Here is a 21,905-nt window from a genome sequence, read left to right as displayed (position 1 = left end):
TCTCTTGATGTCATCCCATTAAGAACTATGTGCCAAGTTCTGTCTGTAGCTAAGCCCTAAACAGTCACAGATCTAGTTCAATATTCAGATTATTATCTAAATTTAAAGCACTCGTGCTAGTGGCTACACAAAACTGATGTACTGCCAAACTTTCTGTCGCAGAGGGAAACTGTTATGCTGGACACTGGGCGTATTCTAGACATTAACTTCTAATGTGCCAAGTGGAACTTAGTCTTGGTACTTCTGTTCAGATATTTATCATGTTTACATAACATCTGACAACAGAATTTGAGTGCACCGAATTTTAGCATGCCATAAATTGTTAACAAACATGCTGTGTTTTTAGAGTTTGCCACTAATCTTAAGTGTGCGTAATGAATATCCATGATTACTTACTAATTATTTTTGACAGCAACAAAAATCCATAGTCTTGGTAAATTTTCCAAGCATATTTATTTTCTTATTGCTAATTAATTGAGTCTTGTGTGTATTTTATTTCAGTAAGTCCAGTAGGTAGGCTTTGATAAATATGTCCAAAAATGTGTAATAAATGGTGTTAATTTATGATTTTTCTATTTCAGGCTACTGAATCACAATCACTTGCAGCTCTTGAGGCTTTGATGAATGAATTTTTTGCTCCAGAGACTAGCAATGACAGGAAACGAGAAATTGAAACAGTGCTTCATGACTTCAGTAACCAGCAAGGAGCATGGAAACATTGCATTTATTTTATGTCACATTCCAGCAATCAGTATGTCTGCATGTACAGTCTGAATACTATTGAAGTGAGTAATAGATTTGGTCATTTACATACTGCAAATAATTATTAAGTACAGTTTGCACTATAGACATCTGGTACGCATCTGTTTGTAGAAGATATTGTATTCAAAGATATATTACTTCCATCTGCCAAGTGAAATACTAATCTTTGTATCTGAAATGTAATTTTGCGTATAAAAGTTTATGATACAGCTGAGAATGTTAGTACTAAATGCCCAATGACTTCTTATGCATCATGTTTAAAGACTCAATATGTGCTGTTGTTTTCTATGCTCTTTCAGTTAAAAAGGAGGACAAAACTATGTAATGTTAACATTGATTGTAATTTCTGCATAGCCTATACTGCTTAAGCTACTGCACCTTGCATGATGCTCCCTTGGGAAAAAAAAATTATTTTGTTGTACTACATTTCTCTATTATGTATGTGCGATGGAAGAATTCATAAATAGGATTACAGTATATAATGAGTATGTATGCAGGGTGAAAAATGAAAAGCTATGTGATTTAATTTAAACTATATAAAAGATTATACTAGTGACGTGCCCTGGCTTCGCACAGGTAGCACTAATTATCTACCGCCAGATAACTTGTCTGGCATAGCAGTAATAAATTATATACACAAATCTTTTTTGTAAGTCAGTGTATCTGTTAGTGAAAATAGTTTCAAAATCCCTACAATACGACCTGAGGTTGGCCTTCATATAGCAGTAGAACAATATGCCAGGGAACTTTAATTTATAATATGTATAGATACTGAGCAAGCCAGTGCATGGCAAAAGTTACTTATTACCTATATAATGGCTGTGGAATTCCAAGAACAGAATGCTGAAATATTGAAATAGGGAACTCTTCACACTGGAGATAAAAAGGACATGGTTAAAAAAAAAAAAAAAAAAGGTTACTGCTTAGGAGTGCAAACATACAGGCAATAATTTTCAGAGTGTCAAATGGCTGGTACTTCTACTCAGGAGGTACACCTCCCAGTGATGTCCAAAGAAATGGAAAGCAATACCCCTAGTGCTCAGAAAAACATGTTCCTTTGTCATTGAGGAGAGAGGGATAGAGGGATTTGTTGTGTGATGTTGGAAGGTGAGAGGAGCAGTGACAGTTTACTTAGTTTCGAGGTTAGCATTCAGTACAATGAATTGATGGATAAAGCAGCCTTGAACTTGTCCACAAAAGGTGCCATTGAACAGTGTGAAGTCCCTCTTCATGCAGTGACCTCAGAGCTAAGGTGCAAAAGTATGAGTCATTGGAGTATGAATGACTAGAAGTCAGGGATTGACAAAACAGATTGGTTGTGGTGTAGGTACTTCGAGCCTCTTGAGGTGAGACAAAGTGCTTCTTATTGTCCTTCAGGGATTGACAAAACAGATTGGTTGTGGTGTAGGTACTTCGAGCCTCTTGAGGTGAGACAAAGTGCTTCTTATTGTCCTTCAGATTATGCATTGATCTTTGATGCAAGGGTTCATGCACCAGTGAGAATGTTGTCTTGGGCACATTTCAGAAAAAGTCATCCAGCTTGGGAATTTGGAATTTCATAATTGGGTGGGTGCCCATCCTATTTTAGTTGACAATGTACTGTGCTGTTTATTCTCCCAGTTTGTAAGTAATGATGAGAAGGAACAGTTAGCTTGATCATCACACCAACTTTAATCAATTAGCATTTTCATTGTAGATGTCCCAAGACATTTTATACACTTCTTTTGTGCTTTTAGATTTTAGCTTGTCGCTAATATGTTTTTATTGCTCTTCAATTATTTTAATTTTCTATGACTATCTACTAACTTGTTGAGGTGCTGATGAGTGTGGCATGACCCACTCACATTAATGCCACCAGTGACATGAAGTCCAAGAAATAATTAGTAAACTGTACCCCTAAAGTTCTTTCACTGTTTAAGATGAGAAATTTAGAAGACTGAAGTGTCACTACATACCAGTTTGAGAAATAAATTGGGTTGGTGCATTGGTTTGTAGAGTTTCTCCACAAGTTTAATAAACACAACAGAGACTATTGTCATCAATAATATATTCTCCTTCAATATTTACAACAGTCTGTCAACATAGGGGTAACTTCCTGATTCCACAACTGTAGAAATCACATAGTTTTGAGGTGAAGAACACATTGAGCCATGTTAGGAGCACGTTTTCATCTGAAAAGGAAGTTCTTTGAAGGTTGTTAGAAAGAGGAAAAGGTGAAAATTTGGGATGGCAAGGTCAAGTGATTGAGGTTGGTGGAGAATGACTTCCCAACTCAACTCCTGTACAGTGTTTTTTGTCAGTCTCGCAGATTGTGGGCAGATGCTATTGTCGCAGAAGAAGCTGAGTAGCTCCGTGGTGTAGTGGTTATGATACTAAACTGTTGCATAGAGGGTTGTGAGTTCAAAACTCACCTGGACTGTACAATTTTAATATCTATATTCGGTTCGAGTACATTCTAGAAGTATCCACATATGTCAAGAATCATTCTACTGGAATGTACAGTATGTGTTCTGGCCGGAGGCAGTTTGCCGTGTGCTCTTGCAAGTGCAAGTGCTGAATAAACCTTTGTTAAGTGAAGTTAGTGTTCACCATTCATCTAATTACACCTTCTACATGACACTATCATTGAGTAGCATCAGTTTACACAGTTTAGTGATTGTTGTTCTTGGATTACCTCTGCAAGACATCTCAGTTATTGACAATAAATATCAGCAATGATGTTTACACCTCAAGGAAGCATTTAGTAGTGTGCCACACCATCACTGTTCAACCAGATGCATAACATTATCTCTTGTGGATGCATGCAGGGTTTCATATGGGGAGTTGTTGTTTTGTTTGGAGTCAACCATTCCTTTCTTTTCCTTATGTTAGCATAAGGACACCACTTCCAATCACCACTATCTCCAAATGACAAAATAACAGTATGTAAACTCAAATAGCAACAATGAACTACAAATAAAAAATGGCAATCTATAAATAAACCCATAGCAACTGAAATACCAACACACGAAACAAAAACTACACAAATTGGTGAACCAGTCTAACATATCAATCAAAAGTTTACTGAGAAAGCCTTTACCTGCTTTATTTAAAATAGTATTTACTACAGTTGTATAAACAGTTTTGTTTTTCATTTAATACTGGTTTTATCTGAAAACACTCTGCAGTTCACTGGACTAAACAAAGAAACTAAACATCATCATTTGGCACAGTTATCTTGTATTTTTCAGAATGATACTGGAAAGTCCTGTGGTGAATGTGTTTTTTGTTAGTATGTTGGTTCCAAGGAAGGACATTTTGTGAAAATGTAGTGATGATTTCAGTCTTTGTGTGTGTGTGTGTGTGTGTGTGTGTGTGTGTGTGTGTGTGTGTGTTTTTCAACACCTCAACCATGTGGTGAATGTGAATGGTTACCATTAATCCTTCTGTTGTCAGGTTTCTTAATTTTTCTTGTAGTTTGTTGGTTCATGTTAGTTCCTGTTGCAAAATATGATTCATTTTCTTAAACAATGTGTGTTTTTTAAATTAAATAATTGATTAAATGTAGTAACTGTCAGCATATTAGTTTTTGTGCTTGTGCTTTTTGTTTTCACAGAAATTAATTACAAAGCAGTGGCTTGGTCTTATGTGGGATGAACGTGCTCAAATAAAGTCAATGCTTTACCAGTTCGCTTTGGAACACCATAATACAGTACCAAATTTCATTCGAAATAAACTAGTCAAGTTAGTTGTGGACATTGCTCGGCTTGACTGGCCTCACTTCTATCCAGATTTTTTCACCAATATTTTACAAGTAAGTTGTGAAACAAATAGCAAAAGCTAAGCAATACAATCAGATGGCATGATTTTGTAATTATTATTACAATGGTTTGTTTAATTTTCAATGTTTGAATAATCGTGAAAATTTTTCTAAGTATTGTTGAAATGAGTAGCATTGATGACAATGTAGAGGAAAACCATGTTGTTAACATTTGCTGTAAGTGCAACAATTAATATGTGGCTATCAACAACATAAAAAACTGACATACCTGTTGTAATGTAATAACCCTGCCAATGGGATGTTATCCTAGCACTTCACTTCCAGCTTCTCTTTCTGTGCTGCTTGTCCCCTCTTCTCCTGTCCTTTTCCCCTCTCTTGGTGAGATGTCTCATGCCTTCATGGGCTCCTGAAGCTCCATTGCATTGGTTTGCTTGTAGGAATATTCTTTCTTGTACCGCTATTTTCCTGTGCCGCCACTCTCCCTGTGCTGCCACTCTCCCTGTGCCGCCACTCTCCCTCTTTTTCCTCTGCTGCGGCATTTGAAGCCATCTTTCCTTTCTTCCTTTCCTTCTTATCTTATCTTTTCTTTTCCTCCCTGTGTGTGCCTGACAGCCAGCCATGCATTTTACGCTTAGCAGGAGACTGGGTAACGGGTAATTCCCAGCCCCAGGTTGGCATGTAGGGCCTGCATGTACCCCCTGGTACAGGCCAGGCCCAGGGAGGGGTGATTGCCTGAGCTGTTACCTTCCTTCTCTAGCGATTGGTCCCTCCGTCTGTCGTTCGGGAGGTGTGACCTAAGGTGAGGACAATCACCTAAGGCAGGGGGCTCCCCTTTGGAGGGCCCCTGCTGGAAGGAGCATGCCATCGGAGATGCTGGCAATCATGGGGGATTTCTTCACAGTGACTGATTTTTCCTTCTCTTTCTCCAAGTGTTTCACATAAAAGAAAGTGGAATGAGGCTCCTGCCTCAATATCTCTTCCTGTTGCGCCTCGATATCTAGTAGTGTCATGTTTAGACGAAAACCAGCCTTTTGCTATTTTAAACCCCTTTGTTATACAGAAAGGCGTGGATGGCATCGCCAGCCCTGTGAAGTCATGCTCCTGTCGACGCAACAGAACTCTGCTTTTGGAAATTGATAGTGCTCTCCAGGCCCAGAAACTACTGAAGGCCCAACTCCTCCACGAATATGCTATAAAAGTGGAGGTTCACAGGACACTTAACTCGTCCCAAGGTGTTATCTACACCCGGCTGTTGGATGGTTTGACAGAGGACAAAATAACTAATTATCTATAGGATCAGGGCGTTACTGCTGTTCATAGAGTTATGAAGAAGGAAGCTGCCAATTTGGTGCCCACTCACACATTGTTCCTGAGTATTGATCGGTTAACGCTTTCTACCAAGATAAAGGCAGGCTATGAAGCCATCTCTGTGCGCCCTTACATTCCCAATTTGTAGAGGTGTTATAAATGCCACCAGTTCAATCATACCAGCACATCATGTAAAAACTCAGCCAAATGTGTCACTTGTAATAGGGATGCACACGAGGGCGCCTGTCCACCTCCTTCCTACTGCTGGGTTAATTGTCATGGAGAACATGCTGCTTCTTCTCCTTCTTGTCCCGTCTGTCAAGATGGGCAGGCGCTGTTCAGGAGATAAGGGTGAAGGAGAAGGTACCTTTTCCTGTTGCTCGAAAACTGTTGGTGAGCCATAAACCGAATGTCCCTTCGTCTGGAAGCTACAGCACCGTGTTAACCTCTCCCAGCCCCACGAAAAACATGGCTACGCAAACTTGTGACTTACAGATCTGTTCAATGGTGGCAAAGTCACCTCACCTTCAAACTGACACTCCGTCTCCTGCTTCATGGACTGTAGATTCTGCTACCCATTCTTTGCCCTCACCAGCGAAGATGGTTGCAACGTAGCCAGCGAACTGTCAATTCAAAAAGGATTATTCCTGGGAAGATTTCTTGCGTACTGCAAGTTTGCAGCCATCTGGCTCTTCAACCAATCATCAAAAGTCAAAACAATCATCCAAAGGCAAACAGTCTTCCCCCTCTTCGACTCATCATCCCTCTTTGACTCGTCAGTCCTTTTCAACTAACTTACACCGGGGAAGCTCCGTTGATCCCACTGAGTTGATGGACAAAGATTCTCCACCTGTGGATTCCAGCGGCCATTCTCCCTCGATAGCTCGCCCTAAGCGGCCATCAAGGTGATTGTTTCTTCTTCATTCTCCGATGTTCCTAAATTTTATGGCCCTTTTACAATGGAATATCCATGGCCTTCAGTCTAACAGGGCAGACCTCCAGCTGCTTCTGGGATCGCAATGTCCGCTTGAAGCCTGTCTCCAAGAAACCAAGCTACATCCTCAAGACTATTTTGCTCTTCCCCATTTTACTTCGCTGTGGATGGACCTTCCCCTTATGGTGGGGATTCCTGCTCATGGTGGGTGTCATGCTGCTGCTATGAGATGATGTTTGTCATCTTCCTATCCCCTTGCACACACACCTGCAAGCAGTTGCTGCCCGTGTTTCCCTTCCCGAATTTACCTTTTCCCTCTGCACCATTTATATCCCTTCGTCTTCTGCTGTCACTAGGGTGGACCTGATGCAGTTTGTTGCTCAGCTTCCTCCACCCTTTTTGCTCCTTGGTGACACCAATGCCCGTCATCCTCTTTGGGGTTTGCCTGTCGCCTGCCCGAGAGGTTCCCTTTTGGCAGATCTTCTTAATCATCTTAATCTTGTATGCCTTAACACTGGCGAAGCCACGTTTCTCTCTGATTCCACACACACTTATTCCCACTTAGACCTCTCGATCTGCTCTGCCCAGCTCGCTCGACGTCTCGAGTGGTGTGCTCTTTCCGATACTTACTCGAGTGTGACTCGCCTGTACAGTCGTACCCCACCACAGTGGCCCGCTCGCTGGAAATTCTCTCTTGCTGACTGGAGACTATATTCCTCCTTGGCAGTCTTTGACGAACAGCCGTATCCCAGCTGTGATGATCAGGTCGAGCACCTCGTGGACGTTATTCTCTCGGCTGCCGAATCCTCTATCCCTCGTACTACTTCTTCTCCCTGTCGGGTCCTGGTCCCTTGGTGGACTGTGGAGTACAGCAATGCGATTCGTGCCCGATGACGTGCACTTCATGTCTTTAACCGTCATCCTACGTTAACGAACTGCATCCGCTACAAGCAACTACGTGCACAGTGCCGTCGTACTATTAAGGAAAGCAAGATAGCATGCTGGGTTTCCTTCATCAGCTTGTTCAACAGATTTACTCCATACTCTATTGTTTGGGGTGGTCTGCGCCGGCTTTCCAGGACTACCGCCCACTCCCCGATCCCTGGTCTGACTGTGCCGGGAAACGTAATAGTAGACCCTGTCAATGTTTCCAATGCTTTGGGTCTGTACTTTGCAGAGGCTTCAAGCTCCACCCACTACCATCCTACCTTCCTTCCTTGGAAACAGGTGGAGGAGGCTCGTGCGATCTCTTTTTCTCTCTTTGAATCGAGAATGCTACAATACTCCTTTTACTATGAGGGAGCTCGAATGTGCTCTCTCCTCATCCAGGTCTTCTGCTCCTGGACCCCGATACACTCCATGTCCTCATGCTGCAGAATCTTCATCCTGCAGGAAAACCCTTTCTCCTCAATACCTACAACCATATTTGGACAGATGGTGTATTTCCCACGCTTTGGCGTGAAGTTATTATTGTTCTCCTACCTAAGTGTGGTAAAGATAAATCTCTTCCTTCCATCTATCATCCAATTCCCCTTACCAGCAGCGTTTGTAAGGTGATGGAACGCATGATCAATGGTCGATTAGTGTGGTGGCTGGAGTCACACCGTCTTCTCACTAATGCCCAGTGTGGGTTCCGAAAGCGCCGCTCAGTGGTTGATCATCTCATCACCCTGTCGACATTCATCATGAATAATTTTTAATTTTCTGCAGATGCGACAAACAGTGGCCCTATTCTTTGATTTTGAAAAAGCCTATGATACCTCTTGGCGGACAGGCATTCTACGTACTGTGCACACATGAGGCCTTCGCGCTCATCTTCCCACTTTCATCTGGGAATTTTTAACAGACCGAGTTTTCCAGGTGAGTGTGGGTTCCTCCTTATCCCACACTTTTTCACAGGTGAAAAGGGTGCCTCAGGGCTCCGTACTGAGTGTCGTCCTCTTTGCCGTAGCCATCAACCCAATTATGGACTGCTTTCCAGCTGGCATTTCCGACTCTCTTTTCATTGACGACTTTGCTATTTATTGCAGCTCCCAGTGTACGTGTCTCCTGCAATGCTGCCTTCAGCGTTATCTGGACCATCTGTATTCGTGGAGTGTCACAAATGGTTTCCACTTTTCTGCTACCAAATCCGTTTGCGTCAACTTCTGGTGATACAAGGTGTTTCTTCCACTGTCCTTGCAACTGAGCCAAAATGCTCTCAGTTCGTGGATGCAACGAAGTTCTTAGGGCTTACGTTTGATAGGAAACTCAGTTGGTCTCCCCACGTGACCTACCTGGCTGCACGCTGCACCCAGTCCCTCAGTTTCCTTCATGTATTGAGTGGTACCTCTTGGGGAGCTGACCAGACTGTGCTCCTCCACCTCTATCAATCTCTTGTCCGCTCAAAGTCAGATTATGCATGCATTGTCTACTTTTCTGCACTTCAGTCTTACGCCATCTAAATACAGTACACCATTTGGGGATCCACCTCCCCACTTGTGCCTTCCATACTAGCCCAGTTGACAGTCTCTACGCAGAAGCCGGTGAACTACCACTGTCATACCGGCGTGACATCCAATCAGTAGGTATGCATGTCAGCTTTCTTCCATGCCAACCCACCCAACCTTTGACCCTTTTTTTTGATGATGTTCTTGACCACCAATACGAGATGTACATTTCACCTGCTTCAGCAGCTGCAGTTCATACTTCCTGCCACTTTCCGAATGGGTGAGAGCCTTTCACCCACTTTGGATTCAGGCACAGGTTTGTGTTCATTTTGACCTCAGTTCGTTCCCAAAGGATTCAATTCCCGAACTGACCTATTGCTGCAAATTTCTCGAACTTTGCTCACAACTTGCCGATAGCATATTTTTGTACACTGATGGTTCCAAGTCCGCCCACAGTGTTGGCTGTACTTTTGTCGTCAGGGGTGATAAGTTTCAATACCGGCTTCTCGACCAGTGTACAATTTTTACCGCAGAGCTTTTTGCTCTCTATCAGGCTGTTCACTACGTCCGGAGGCACCAGCTCACTTGCTGTGTGATATGCTCTGACTCCCTCAATGCCCTTCAGAGTCTGGATGATCCAGATCCAATCCACCCCATCATTCGATGGATCTAGGATTGCCTCCATTTGTTCCCAGATGGGGGAGCCCAAGTGATGTTCATGTGGGTTCCTGGCCATGTTGGTGTGCCTGGGAATGAAGCTACTGATGTTGCAACCAAGGCCTCAGTCCATCTCAGTCGGCCCACCTCCTACTCTATTCCCTCGCAAGATATTCGTACTTTTCTCTATTGGCATATCACGTCACTTTGGCATGGCCATTGGTGCTCCCTTCATGGGAACAAACTCAGAGAAGTCAAACCTCTCCCAACAGCCTGGTCGACTTCCTCCCGGCCGTCTAGCTGTGAGGAAGTAATAGTCACTGCCACTTGTTGAGTGGTGACCTTGCATCCAGCTGTTCTTTACGTAGCTAGCCATTAACAGACATTTCCTGATCCTCTGCCCCTATTTTAGCCACTTACGTCTCGGGGTCGGGCTGTCGCCCGCTTTGACGGAAATTTTAGCGGATGACGTGCGACCTGTGGCTCACGTATTAAGTCTTTTAAAAAGCAGTAATATGACGAAAGAGATCTGATTTCTACCTGGTGACTCTGGTGTCTTGTCGCCGTCTTTTAGATACTCTTCCATAATGTCTTGACGTTTTAGATTTTTTTTTTCTTCCTTTCTGTATTTGATCTCAAAACGGTTTTTACCCTCGCAATCCCAGCATTCTGGTGTTCTATACTGGGCGCTTATGACCTTAGATGTTTTGCGAAGCGTGTTAGCTCATTAACTGTATGTTAAACACTAATCTTCTGTTTCTTGCTCGTTTATCGTATGATTAACATCTCTCCTCATCTCTCGTCAGTGTCTAAATATCACTAGCCTTCTTTGTGTCTAAAGTTGTCTTTTAACTTGTCAACAAGTTGCTGCTCCCTCTCATCACCCCACCCCTTTCTGAAAATACCATCTTTTTATTTCCATTTGTAATGTAAGAAAAATTTTAAATTCTCAATATTAGGCAGGGCCTCACTGATGTAGACTGGTGATATGACAACTGGCATGGTAGATACACCGTAGTAGCTCGGCATGCACTGTGTCTTCTTCATATGATGAAGGTGTTCTAGCTTGAGTCAATTTAATTAAAGACTTGTGTAAATGAAGCAAAGCTACTTCCGTCTCTGTAGTAAGTTTCTCAGTAGAACTTCTACTTTTCACAGAAAAAATTAAAAGCACTGTTTTTGGATACACGTGTTCTCTGCTATGCAAATTTTATCATTCATTTTTGAGGAAACTAAAAGAGTTTGGCTCTTTCTTACCTTACTGCCTGATATTGCAGCTTTATAAAGAACTGGCTCTCTTTTTGATATTGCTTATAGTTATTTTGCCATTTGAAAATTAAGTAAGTACTGTACATATTTCAAAAAGTTTGTTATGAAAAGTGTAGTTGTCAGCCAGTTTACATTTGGTGCATTTTGGATACATTGGTGAGTATGAAATGTAGCTAACACGTCGAAATTGTTTTTAACCTGGGAGGAGAGCCATATCTCTTTCCAGTCCCGATCAAATAAGTGATAAATTTTGACATTTGGCCACAGAAAGCTATGACACACCACTCTCCATGCTGTGACTGCATGCTATGTGGAGTTCTGGCTTATGTCTAACCTTCATATGTGCTTTATGAAGTCAGTTATAGTTGCATTTTAAGTTCACATTGCACTAAGAGTTATTTTCGTTGTAGAACTGGATATGATCACAGGCCCAGCAGCAGAATTAGCTAGCTAACTTACTTTCTCTCTCTCTCTCTCTCTCTGTGTGTGTGTGTGTGTGTGTGTGTGTGTGTGTGTGACATTTTTCTTGTCTACGTTAACAGTTTCATTCAGAAACATTCAGTAACTGTTTTTGTTGTAATGTTGTCAAACGAATGGTTATGCTTCGACGAACATTGAATGTGAAAATATATATTTGCTGTTGATATGTGGTAATTGAATCTAATATAGGGTAACTGAGTCTTGGCTATTGGTGTAACTAAAGCATATCATGTTCAGGGTGTCACGAAGTAGAAGACACATTTACTGAGAAAGAATTTGGCTCTGCCACAAACTTTGATCAAGTAGAAGAAATCTGTCAGCTGTAAGAAACAGAGATGCAGTTGGTAATCATTTTGTAAGTGAAACTGGTAAAGAACCATGGCAGGCAGCAAAATCTGAGATCTTGCATACAGCAGAATATGATCTGTCACATGCATTTCCCTTTACATGCTCAATTCCATAAATTTCATTGTTCCATCTTGAGTGTTATTTTTGGTAGTTGTGTGTGTAAATTATTCTGAAGCACAATAAAACAAAGTAAGCTGCTGCTGCTGCTTACCCTTCCTCATACTGCCCACTGAATTTGGTTTGCTTAATGTCGTATTTATGTTGATCTAAATATCACTATTTACAATAACATAATTGTCCAAGGTGATACATATGATGCAAAGGAATCAATGCTGTTATTGCTGCTTGGTCATGAAACAGACTTGGAATCACTGCCACCTGTCACAACTTGTAAGCGACTATAATGGATACTGCCACCAGATGATTTATTCTTATGGCTCATTCAATTAATTTGTTGTGCATGTTTATAATAAAATAATTAACAAACTACATATTTGTCTGTATACTAACAGTGAGTGTATTAGACATGTTTCTTGGTACCATATAAATGAGTGTGTGTGTTTCTGTTCTTAAATCTACATCTACATCAATACCGTCAAACTGGGTGATTTCGGATGGTTTTGTCGTTATTTTGATTGTAACTTTTGTATGTATTGTTAGATTAAATTGATTGTTATGGAAGTGGTAAGGTATATGTGTAATGAATAAAATATCCCAGAACCAGGAAGTGTATGTGTAGGTATATTTATCTGAGGCAGTTAAATAAAGCGTCCGAAGTCACCCCATGGAATGGGGTGATTTTGGACACGTGTGTTTTTTAAGTCTTTGTCCAAAGTTACATTATATAGAGGGTGAATTCGGACAGTTACTGCCTTTTTTTTTTTAAATTCTACGTGCTTTTTATTTGATTTTGGTGACATTTTACACATTTTAAGGTAGCCCTTTGTTACGAATAAGTGATATGGAATGCTATAATTAATTTTATAAATTACAGATAAGTTTTTATTTTGCAATACACTTTCCAGCTTTGCCTTGATATTGGAGAAAAACACCTTAACAGTCTCTTTGTTCACTTCTGCACGAGCTCATTTAATATTTTCGTTTAAGCAAATGGAAAGATCTTCTGACTGTCGTTTGAGGAATAAATGCACGCATTCTTCTCCTGACAAATTATTACGAAATTTCTTCTCTTTTCGGCCAGATTTATCAAGGTAGCCTTTAACTAAATATCTAATATCCAATTTAGTGAAGGGAAATCCCCAGTGTGCAGCCCTCAAGATACCTTGCTTCAACATTTCTTCTTCTTCTTTATTTAGCACTGACTGTCCTCCCATTTCTTTCGGATGTGCTTTCTGCATTTTATTTTGTAGGGTTGATTTAGGTATACCATACAAATCACACGCTTTTCTGTACGATAATTTACCATTATGAATATCACGAACAGCTTTATCTAAAAGTTCCGTAACTTACTGTAATTACACCTTACTGTAGCACCTCTCCTGCTCAAATACATTCTTGGCATTGTCCGAAATCACCCCACACTGTACACAGTTTTACAAAAGCTGTCTATATTTTATAACGTTGCATGAGGAACTCAACAAACTTGTAAAGAAATTGTCTCAATACTGTTAGCTACTGAGCATATCGACAATTACGGTTACAATAACTTCCCGCTCAGTGCAACAATAGAAAGTTTTCACTTTACGATAATCCATGGATTTTTAACACTGAAACTGTTCATCAATTATTCACCTAGGGAAACAATTGACGCAAAATAAAAGTTGTGGAAAGCAATAAATGCAATCTTGCACTTAAAATAACTGGCTCACGGATGTTAAAATATGTAACTCTTTGTTTCTATGCAATGGCAAAGAGGAAATAAGCCATACTGTCTGATTTTGCCCCGGTGTCCGAAATCACCCCGCTTGACGGTACTCCATAAGTCACCATATGGTGCATGGCGGCGAGTACCCTGTACCACTGCTTGTCATTTCCCTTCTTCTTCCACTCACAGATAGAGCAAGGAAAAAAAACTGTGTGTATGCCTCTGTATGAGCCCTAATTTCTCGTATCTTATCTTTGTGGTCCTTACACACAATATATGTCAGCAGCAGCAAAATCGTTTAACAGTCAGCTTCAAATGCCGGTTCTCTAAATTTTGTCAATAGTTGTAAGAAGTCATTGTGGTCAAGTAGTTAGCATTCGTGTGTTGCATCCGGGTTGTGAACAAAGCAGCATTTCAAATCCCGCTACCACTTACATTTTAATGTATATTTTTTCATCGTTGGTCACATTATTTAGTTTATATGATGTTTGAGAGGTAATATAATGAAAAAAGGGTGAATTTTCATGAAGTTGTAGTGAATTTCATCTTTTATTTGACTGTTTACTAATTGTAATTAAATTTTCAAGGGTGAGTGACACCCTTGGAAAACCCAAGTCAAACTTCATTCAATAATTATGCGAATGAAGTTATTTGCGATCAGTTATATAGTAAGTGACAATGTGACGGACCAGAAAAGTAATGTACAATTACTCGTAAGATATGCTCTCGCCATCACACATTCCAGGATGGAAAACGTAAATTGAAACTTCATGCAATTTTTTTATTTATTTATTTATTTTTTTATTTTTTATTTATTTATTTATTTATTTATTTTTTGCTTAACATTATCTCCCAAGTGTCATATAAACTAAATAATATCACCAGTGACAAAAAAAAAGTATAGTCATTAAAGTTTGAGTGGAAGTCTAACCATCGCCTCCTACACGCTAGTCTTAGTCTTACGAAGCTCAAACGCTCATCACCTTCTACTTTAATGTATCTATGCACAGGTACATCAGTTACATAATAGACATGTGAAACTTTTCTTGCCGTTTTCTCGGAATTGCCAAAGTAGTGCACCTTACTACTTGCACATTACCTTATTTGAATGGCCTACTAAAGGCATACAAAGTTTGAAGTAAATTTGTGATCCCAACATTGTGGCTTCCACTTTAAATTAAACTAACCTCCCATTAAAATATATTACAAACTCCTATGTACAAAACCTGCACCAGTAATTATCACCCAGTAGGAAATCATATAAATTCTCACCAGAGTTTGGCATTTAATAAATTAACTTTTTCTTTTTTGTTGAGTAAACACAAGCATTTACTTATACAATATCGTTAAGTTAAACTTATTAGGGATTGATATCATTGTGCTTGCTTCGAATAGTGAATGACTCTTAAAGGATGTTCTGTTTGCTCTGACATTGAACTACTATTAGAATTACCATTTCTGAGGGATGCTCCTCTCTGAGCAAATTCCAGCCAGCCAAACTAGCATTTATGAGTAGCAGGGAAAAATAATGTTTCTCTGCAAATGGTACAAAGACCATGACAATCACCAATAAATTATTACTTCTCTACAGCAAGGAAAGAAGTAATTATTCCTTGCACAGAGGATACAGAGCTCCAAGACCATGGTACACATTTTCAGACTCTCCACGAGTCCCCACTCCTTCACACTTTGTCAATATACACCACACAGGTGCTCATCACTTAAAGGGCATGGAAAACTGGTTTCTTTACCACAATAGTAATTAATACTAAGACTCCTCATGAGTTTTCAGATTATTTAATCCATCACAGCACATATCTAATAAAAGCTGCCCTCTAAGCAGGGCACAAAAGGTACGCGGACCACTTCACATTTACATTCATTCTTCCATGTGGTTGTTATCTGTGAAACATTCTAAAAAATAGATTCTTAAATCGTTGCAGTTCCAAATGTTTATCCCTCTCTGCTCCATCCAGATGACTAACCATGTTTTGAAGATTCTGGAGATACTTCGGCACCCAAAATTGTGAAATGGCACATTGGTCACTTTGGAAGGATTTTCATAATAATTGTCACGTTCTGTCTGTATTGTCAGTAATATTTAATGTCAGTATTGGTGTGGCACATTATGTAATAATTCTAGGCTCTATTGGTGTGTCAGCTACACAATGTGTCATGTTTGTCTCTCATTTCTCCCTGACCATGAGGAAGTGGACCGTCTTGGTTCATTGCAGCAAAATTCCAAAGTTTTGTGCTGTTGTTAAACATAAAATATTATCCACAATTGTAGAAACTTCTCTCATCACAGCACTAAGCATAATTTTTAAAGTAATAATTCCTCCTATGGAGCACGCACTTCTTATGACCAAAATGTAGATCATCGGATTGTTTGCATACTTCGCGTATAACGTAACCAAAGCTGAAACGAGCATTAATGTCTGCACACTATGCAGTAACACTCTTATTTTGATCATTACTTAATGAGGTAACAACGTCTAATAGTGCAGGTGTAGTTTATCATCTGCGTTAGATAGTTCCCTGTATTTGAAAAACTTATGTTAAATTCCCCCCCCCCATGAACCATGGACCTTGCCGTTGGTGGGGAGGCTTGCGTGCCTCAGCGATACAGATAGCCGTACCGTAGGTGCAACCACAACGGAGGGGTATCTGTTGAGAGGCCAGACAAACGTGTGGTTCCTGAAGAGGGGTAGCAGCCTTTTCAGTAGTTGCAAGGGCAACAGTCTGGATGATTGACTGATCTGGCCTTGTAACAATAACCAAAACGGCCTTGCTGTGCTGGTACTGCGAACGGCTGAAAGCAAGGGGAAACTACAGCCGTAATTTTTCCCGAGGGCATGTAGCTTTACTGTATGATTACATGATGATGGCGTCCTCTTGGGTAAAATATTCCGGAGGTAAAATAGTCCCCCATTCGGATCTCCGGGCGGGGACTACTCAGGAGGATGTCGTTATCAGGAGAAAGAAAACTGGCATTCTACGGATCGGAGCGTGGAATGTCAGATCCCTTAATCGGGCAGGTAGGTTAGAAAATTTAAAAAGGGAAATGGATAGGTTGAAGTTAGATATAGTGGGAATTAGTGAAGTTCGGTGGCAGGAGGAACAAGACTTCTGGTCAGGTGACTACAGGGTTATAAACACAAAATCAAATAGGGGTAATGCAGGAGTAGGTTTAATAATGAATAGGAAAATAGGAATGCGGGTAAGCTACTACAAACAGCATAGTGAACGCATTATTGTGGCCAAGATAGATACGAAGCCCACACCTACTACAGTAGTACAAGTTTATATGCCAACTAGCTCTGCAGATGACGAAGAATTTGAAGAAATGTATGATGAAATAAAAGAAATTATTCAGATTGTGAAGGGAGACGAAAATTTAATAGTCATGGGTGACTGGAATTCGAGTGTAGGAAAAGGGAGAGAAGGAAACATAGTAGGTGAATATGGATTGGGGGACAGAAATGAAAGAGGAAGCCGCCTGGTAGAATTTTGCACAGAGCACAACATAATCATAACTAACACTTGGTTTAAGAATCATGAAAGAAGGTTGTATACATGGAAGAACCCTGGGGATACTAAAAGGTATCAGATAGATTATATAATGGTAAGACAGAGATTTAGGAACCAGGTTTTAAATTGTAAGACATTTCCAGGGGCAGATGTGGACTCTGACCACAATCTATTGGTTATGACCTGTAGATTAAAACTGAAGAAACTGCAAAAAGGTGGGAATTTAAGGAGATGGGACCTGGATAAACTAAAAGAACCAGAGGTTGTACAGAGATTCAGGGAGAGCATAAGGGAGCAATTGACAGGAATTGGGGAAATAAATACAGTAGAAGAAGAATGGGTAGCTTTGAGGGATGAAGTAGTGAAGGCAGCAGAGGATCAAGTAGGTATAAAGACGAGGGCTAGTAGAAATCCTTGGGTAACAGAAGAAATATTGAATTTAATTGATGAAAGGAGAAAATATAAAAATGCAGTAAGTGAAACAGGCAAAAAGGAATACAAACGTCTCAAAAATGAGATCGACAGGAAGTGCAAAATGGCTAAGCAGGAATGGCTAGAGGACAAATGTAAGGATGTAGAGGCCTATCTCACTAGGGGTAAGATAGATACCGCCTACAGGAAAATTTAAGAGACCTTTGGAGATAAGAGAACGACTTGTATGAATATCAAGAGTTCAGATGGAAACCCAGTTCTAAGCAAAGAAGGGAAAACAGAAAGGTGGAAGGAGTATATAGAGGGTCTATACAAGGGCGATGTACTTGAGGACAATATTATGGAAATGGAAAAGGATGTAGATGAAGATGAAATTGGAGATACGATACTGCGTGAAGAGTTTGACAGAGCACTGAAAGACCTGAGTCGAAACAAGGCCCCCGGAGTAGACAATATTCCATTGGAACTACTGACGGCCGCGGGAGAGCCAGTCCTGACAAAACTCTACCATCTGGTGAGCAAGATGTATGAAACAGGCGAAATACCCTCAGACTTCAAGAAGAATATAATAATTCCAATCCCAAAGAAAGCAGGTGTTGACAGATGTGAAAATTACCGAACTATCAGCTTAATAAGTCACAGCTGCAAAATACTAACACGAATTCTTTACAGACGAATGGAAAAACTAGTAGAAGCCAACCTCGGGGAAGATCAGTTTGGATTCCGTAGAAACACTGGAACACGTGAGGCAATACTGACCTTACGACTTATCTTAGAAGAAAGATTAAGGAAAGGGAAACCTACGTTTCTAGCATTTGTAGACTTAGAGAAAGCTTTTGATTATGTTGACTGGAATACTCTCTTTCAAATTCTAAAGGTGGCAGGGGTAAAATACAGGGAGCGAAAGGCTATTTACAATTTGTACAGAAACCAGATGGCAGTTATAAGAGTCGAAGGACATGAAAGGGAAGCAGTGGTTGGGAAGGGAGTAAGACAGGGTTTTAGCCTCTCCCCGATGTTGTTCAATCTGTATATTGAGCAAGCAGTAAAGGAAACAAAAGAAAAATTCGGAGTAGGTATTAAAATTCATGGAGAAGAAATAAAAACTTTGAGGTTCGCCGATGACATTGTAATTCTGTCAGAGACAGCAAAGGACTTGGAAGAGCAGTTGAATGGAATGGACAGTGTCTTGAAAGGAGGATATAAGATGAACATCAACAAAAGCAAAACAAGGATAATGGAATGTAGTCTAATTAAGTCGGGTGATGCTGAGGGAATTAGATTAGGAAATGAGGCACTTAAAGTAGTAAAGGAGTTTTGCTATTTGGGGAGCAAAATAACTGATGATGGTCGAAGTAGAGAGGATATAAAATGTAGGCTGGCAATGGCAAGGAAAGCGTTTCTGAAGAAGAGAAATTTGTTAACATCCAGTATTGATTTAAGTGTCAGGAAGTCATTTCTGAAAGTATTCGTATGGAGTGTAGCCATGTATGGAAGTGAAACATGGACGATAAATAGTTTGGACAAGAAGAGAATAGAAGCTTTCGAAATGTGGTGCTACAGAAGAATGCTGAAGATTAGATGGGTAGATCACATAACTAATGAGGAAGTATTGAATAGGATTGGGGAGAAGAGAAGTTTGTGGCACAACTTGACCAGAAGAAGGGATCGGTTGGTAGGACATGTTCTGAGGCATCAAGGGATCACCAATTTAGTATTGGAGGGCAGCGTGGAGGGTAAAAATCGTAGGGGGAGACCAAGAGATGAATACACTAAGCAGATTCAGAAGGATGTAGGTTGCAGTAGGTATTGGGAGATGAAAAAGCTTGCACAGGATAGAGTAGCATGGAGAGCTGCATCAAACCAGTCTCAGGACTGAAGACCACAATAATAATAATAATAATGTTAAATTCTGCTTTTAATTCTGTTTTTATGTTTGAAATCACCTGCATAATTTCTCCTAAAGGTACATATCTGTATATGAAAGCCATTATGTCAATCTCATAATGATAAAGATACAATATTGGTATTGAAACTTTACTAAGACATCGCTAACAGTAAATGATGTATTTTTCTTCTGTGTGTATCATTTGCTAGTGAACAAAATTCCATCAACCCATTTTATTTCAAAATTGAACTTTGATAGACAAATTGGCTTTGTAATTGGGTATTCACTTAATCAATTCACTGTATTAACTGTTAAAGTTACCTGCAGTTAAGAAATCACTTCACAGTATATTCGGTCCTAAAGGGACAGAATCTCTGGATTTTAACAAAGCGTGCTGGGATGTTGTACATGAGACACCGAATGCGCCTGTTGCCTGCTTTTGTCTCACAGCCTTGGCTGCAGTTGCTGTGTGTGGTCTGTGTTGTTCCATCACTTGTTGATGCTCGTTTGACTGCTTACTGCACAACCTGGCTGTGTTATGTAGAAACAGCTTGCAGCAAGATGTAGGTTGTCAACCGATGTTAATTTAGTGGAACTCAGCTACTGCAATCTGTTGTCATTTCGTTCTTGAACTATTCTTGTCATAGATTTAGCTTACTCCCAGTGAAGTTTTAGTGCATATGAATCTTCTGTGATTACTTTGAACATACGTGTCTTGGTTAAATTTTGCTCGAGAAATCTTATTAATTACTTTCAATGTGCTGAAAATCTTCATTATATTTTATATTTGGTTTCAAAAATATTGGATAATGTTTAAAGGCATATTTATTTTCTTGATGATTGTTCAGACACAGCTTGTTTACTTATGTTACCTAGAAAAATAACTTTCTTGCCTTCTTTGAGATAATAATAAGTATTTAAACATTGTCTTCAGTTCAGATATGCAATATTTGATTAATTATTGACATAGTAAATGAACATTTATATCACTTGCATATAAATTCTGCTTTGGCGTAAATGTTCACCTGCTTAGCTGAGCGGTAACGTGTTTGCCTACCATGCAGCGGGCCCATGTTCGATTACCAGTTAGGTTGGGGATTTTCTCCGCTTGTGGACTGGGTGCTGTTTTTTCCTCATTCTCCTATCATCACCACCACCACCGACATACAAGTTGCCCAATGTTTCTTCAACCGAAATAATACTTTCAACCCAGTGGCCAAACATCTCCGGTTGGGGACCTTTCTTACTTTGCCTGGCTGTGTTCACTGTTGTTGTTGTTGTTGTGGTCTTCTGTCCTAAGACTGGTTTGATGCAGCTCTCCATGCTACTCTGTCCTGGCAAGCTTCATCATCTCACAGTACCTACTGCAGTCTACATCCTTCTGAATCTGTTTAGTGTATTCATCTCTTGGTCTCCCTCTACGATTTTTACCCTACACGCTGCCCTCCAATACCAAATTGGTGATCCCTTGATGCCTCAGAACATGTCCTACCAACTGATCCCTTCTTCTAGCCAAGTTGTGCCACAAACTTCTCTTCCCTCAAATCCTATTCAGTACTTCCTCATTAGTTATGTGATCTACCCATCTAATCTTGGTATTGTATGACAGTTTATTATATATGTAATGATGTATTCTCTTATCAGTAATTCACATACTCGTGTTTCATGTAGAAATAGTGAAAGATTCTTTAATACTGAATGGCATATCCATAAATAATGTATTCTCCAAGAAATCTCGCAGTAGGATCAAAATCCAGGTGAAAATATTATTTTACTCTTTTTATAAATCTCCTCTTCTTCTTCTTCTTCTTCTTCTTCTTCTTCTTTAGTTTGTAAATCCAACTTCTTTGCAATAGATTCATATTTCACCCCAGGATCACTGTGTGAGAAGGTTCTGGGTAGCAGATTCATAAAAAAATATTCTCTATGCAATGTTGATCTCGAAGTATTAATTATTCTTCCATGCTTTAGAAGTACAGGGCTATTACAAATGATTGAAGCGATTTCATAAATTCACTGTAGCTCCATTCATTGACATATGGTCACGACACGCTACAGATACGTAGAAAAACTCATAAAGTTTTGTTCGGCTGAAGCCGCACTTCAGGTTTCTGCGCTCGAGAGCGCAGTGAGACAAAATGGCGACAGGAGCCGAGAAAGCGTATGTCGTGCTTGAAATGCACTCACATCAGTCAGTCATAACAGTGCAACGACACTTCAAGACGAAGTTCAACAAAGATCCACCAACTGCTAACTCCATTCGGCGATGGTATGCGACTGCT

The 21,905-nt window shown here is 40.2% G+C and overlaps 1 protein-coding gene across 1 annotated transcript in view; it reads left to right on the top strand.

The window, feature by feature from the left end:
- Window positions 1-21,905, top strand: part of LOC124716462 (exportin-6-B) — a gene marked incomplete in the record, with an annotated part of 329,183 nt that overhangs the window by 59,853 nt on the left and 247,425 nt on the right. Inside the window, 2 exon segments of the mRNA XM_047243176.1 lie at window positions 582-785; window positions 4,358-4,555. Coding sequence (XP_047099132.1) covers window positions 582-785; window positions 4,358-4,555 — 402 coding nt within the window.

Source organism: Schistocerca piceifrons, chromosome 1, assembly GCF_021461385.2.
Source record: "Schistocerca piceifrons isolate TAMUIC-IGC-003096 chromosome 1, iqSchPice1.1, whole genome shotgun sequence".
Taxonomy (NCBI): Eukaryota; Metazoa; Arthropoda; class Insecta; order Orthoptera; family Acrididae; genus Schistocerca; species Schistocerca piceifrons.
Note: the sequence above shows the minus strand (reverse complement) of the source record. Positions and strands in the feature narration are given on the sequence as shown.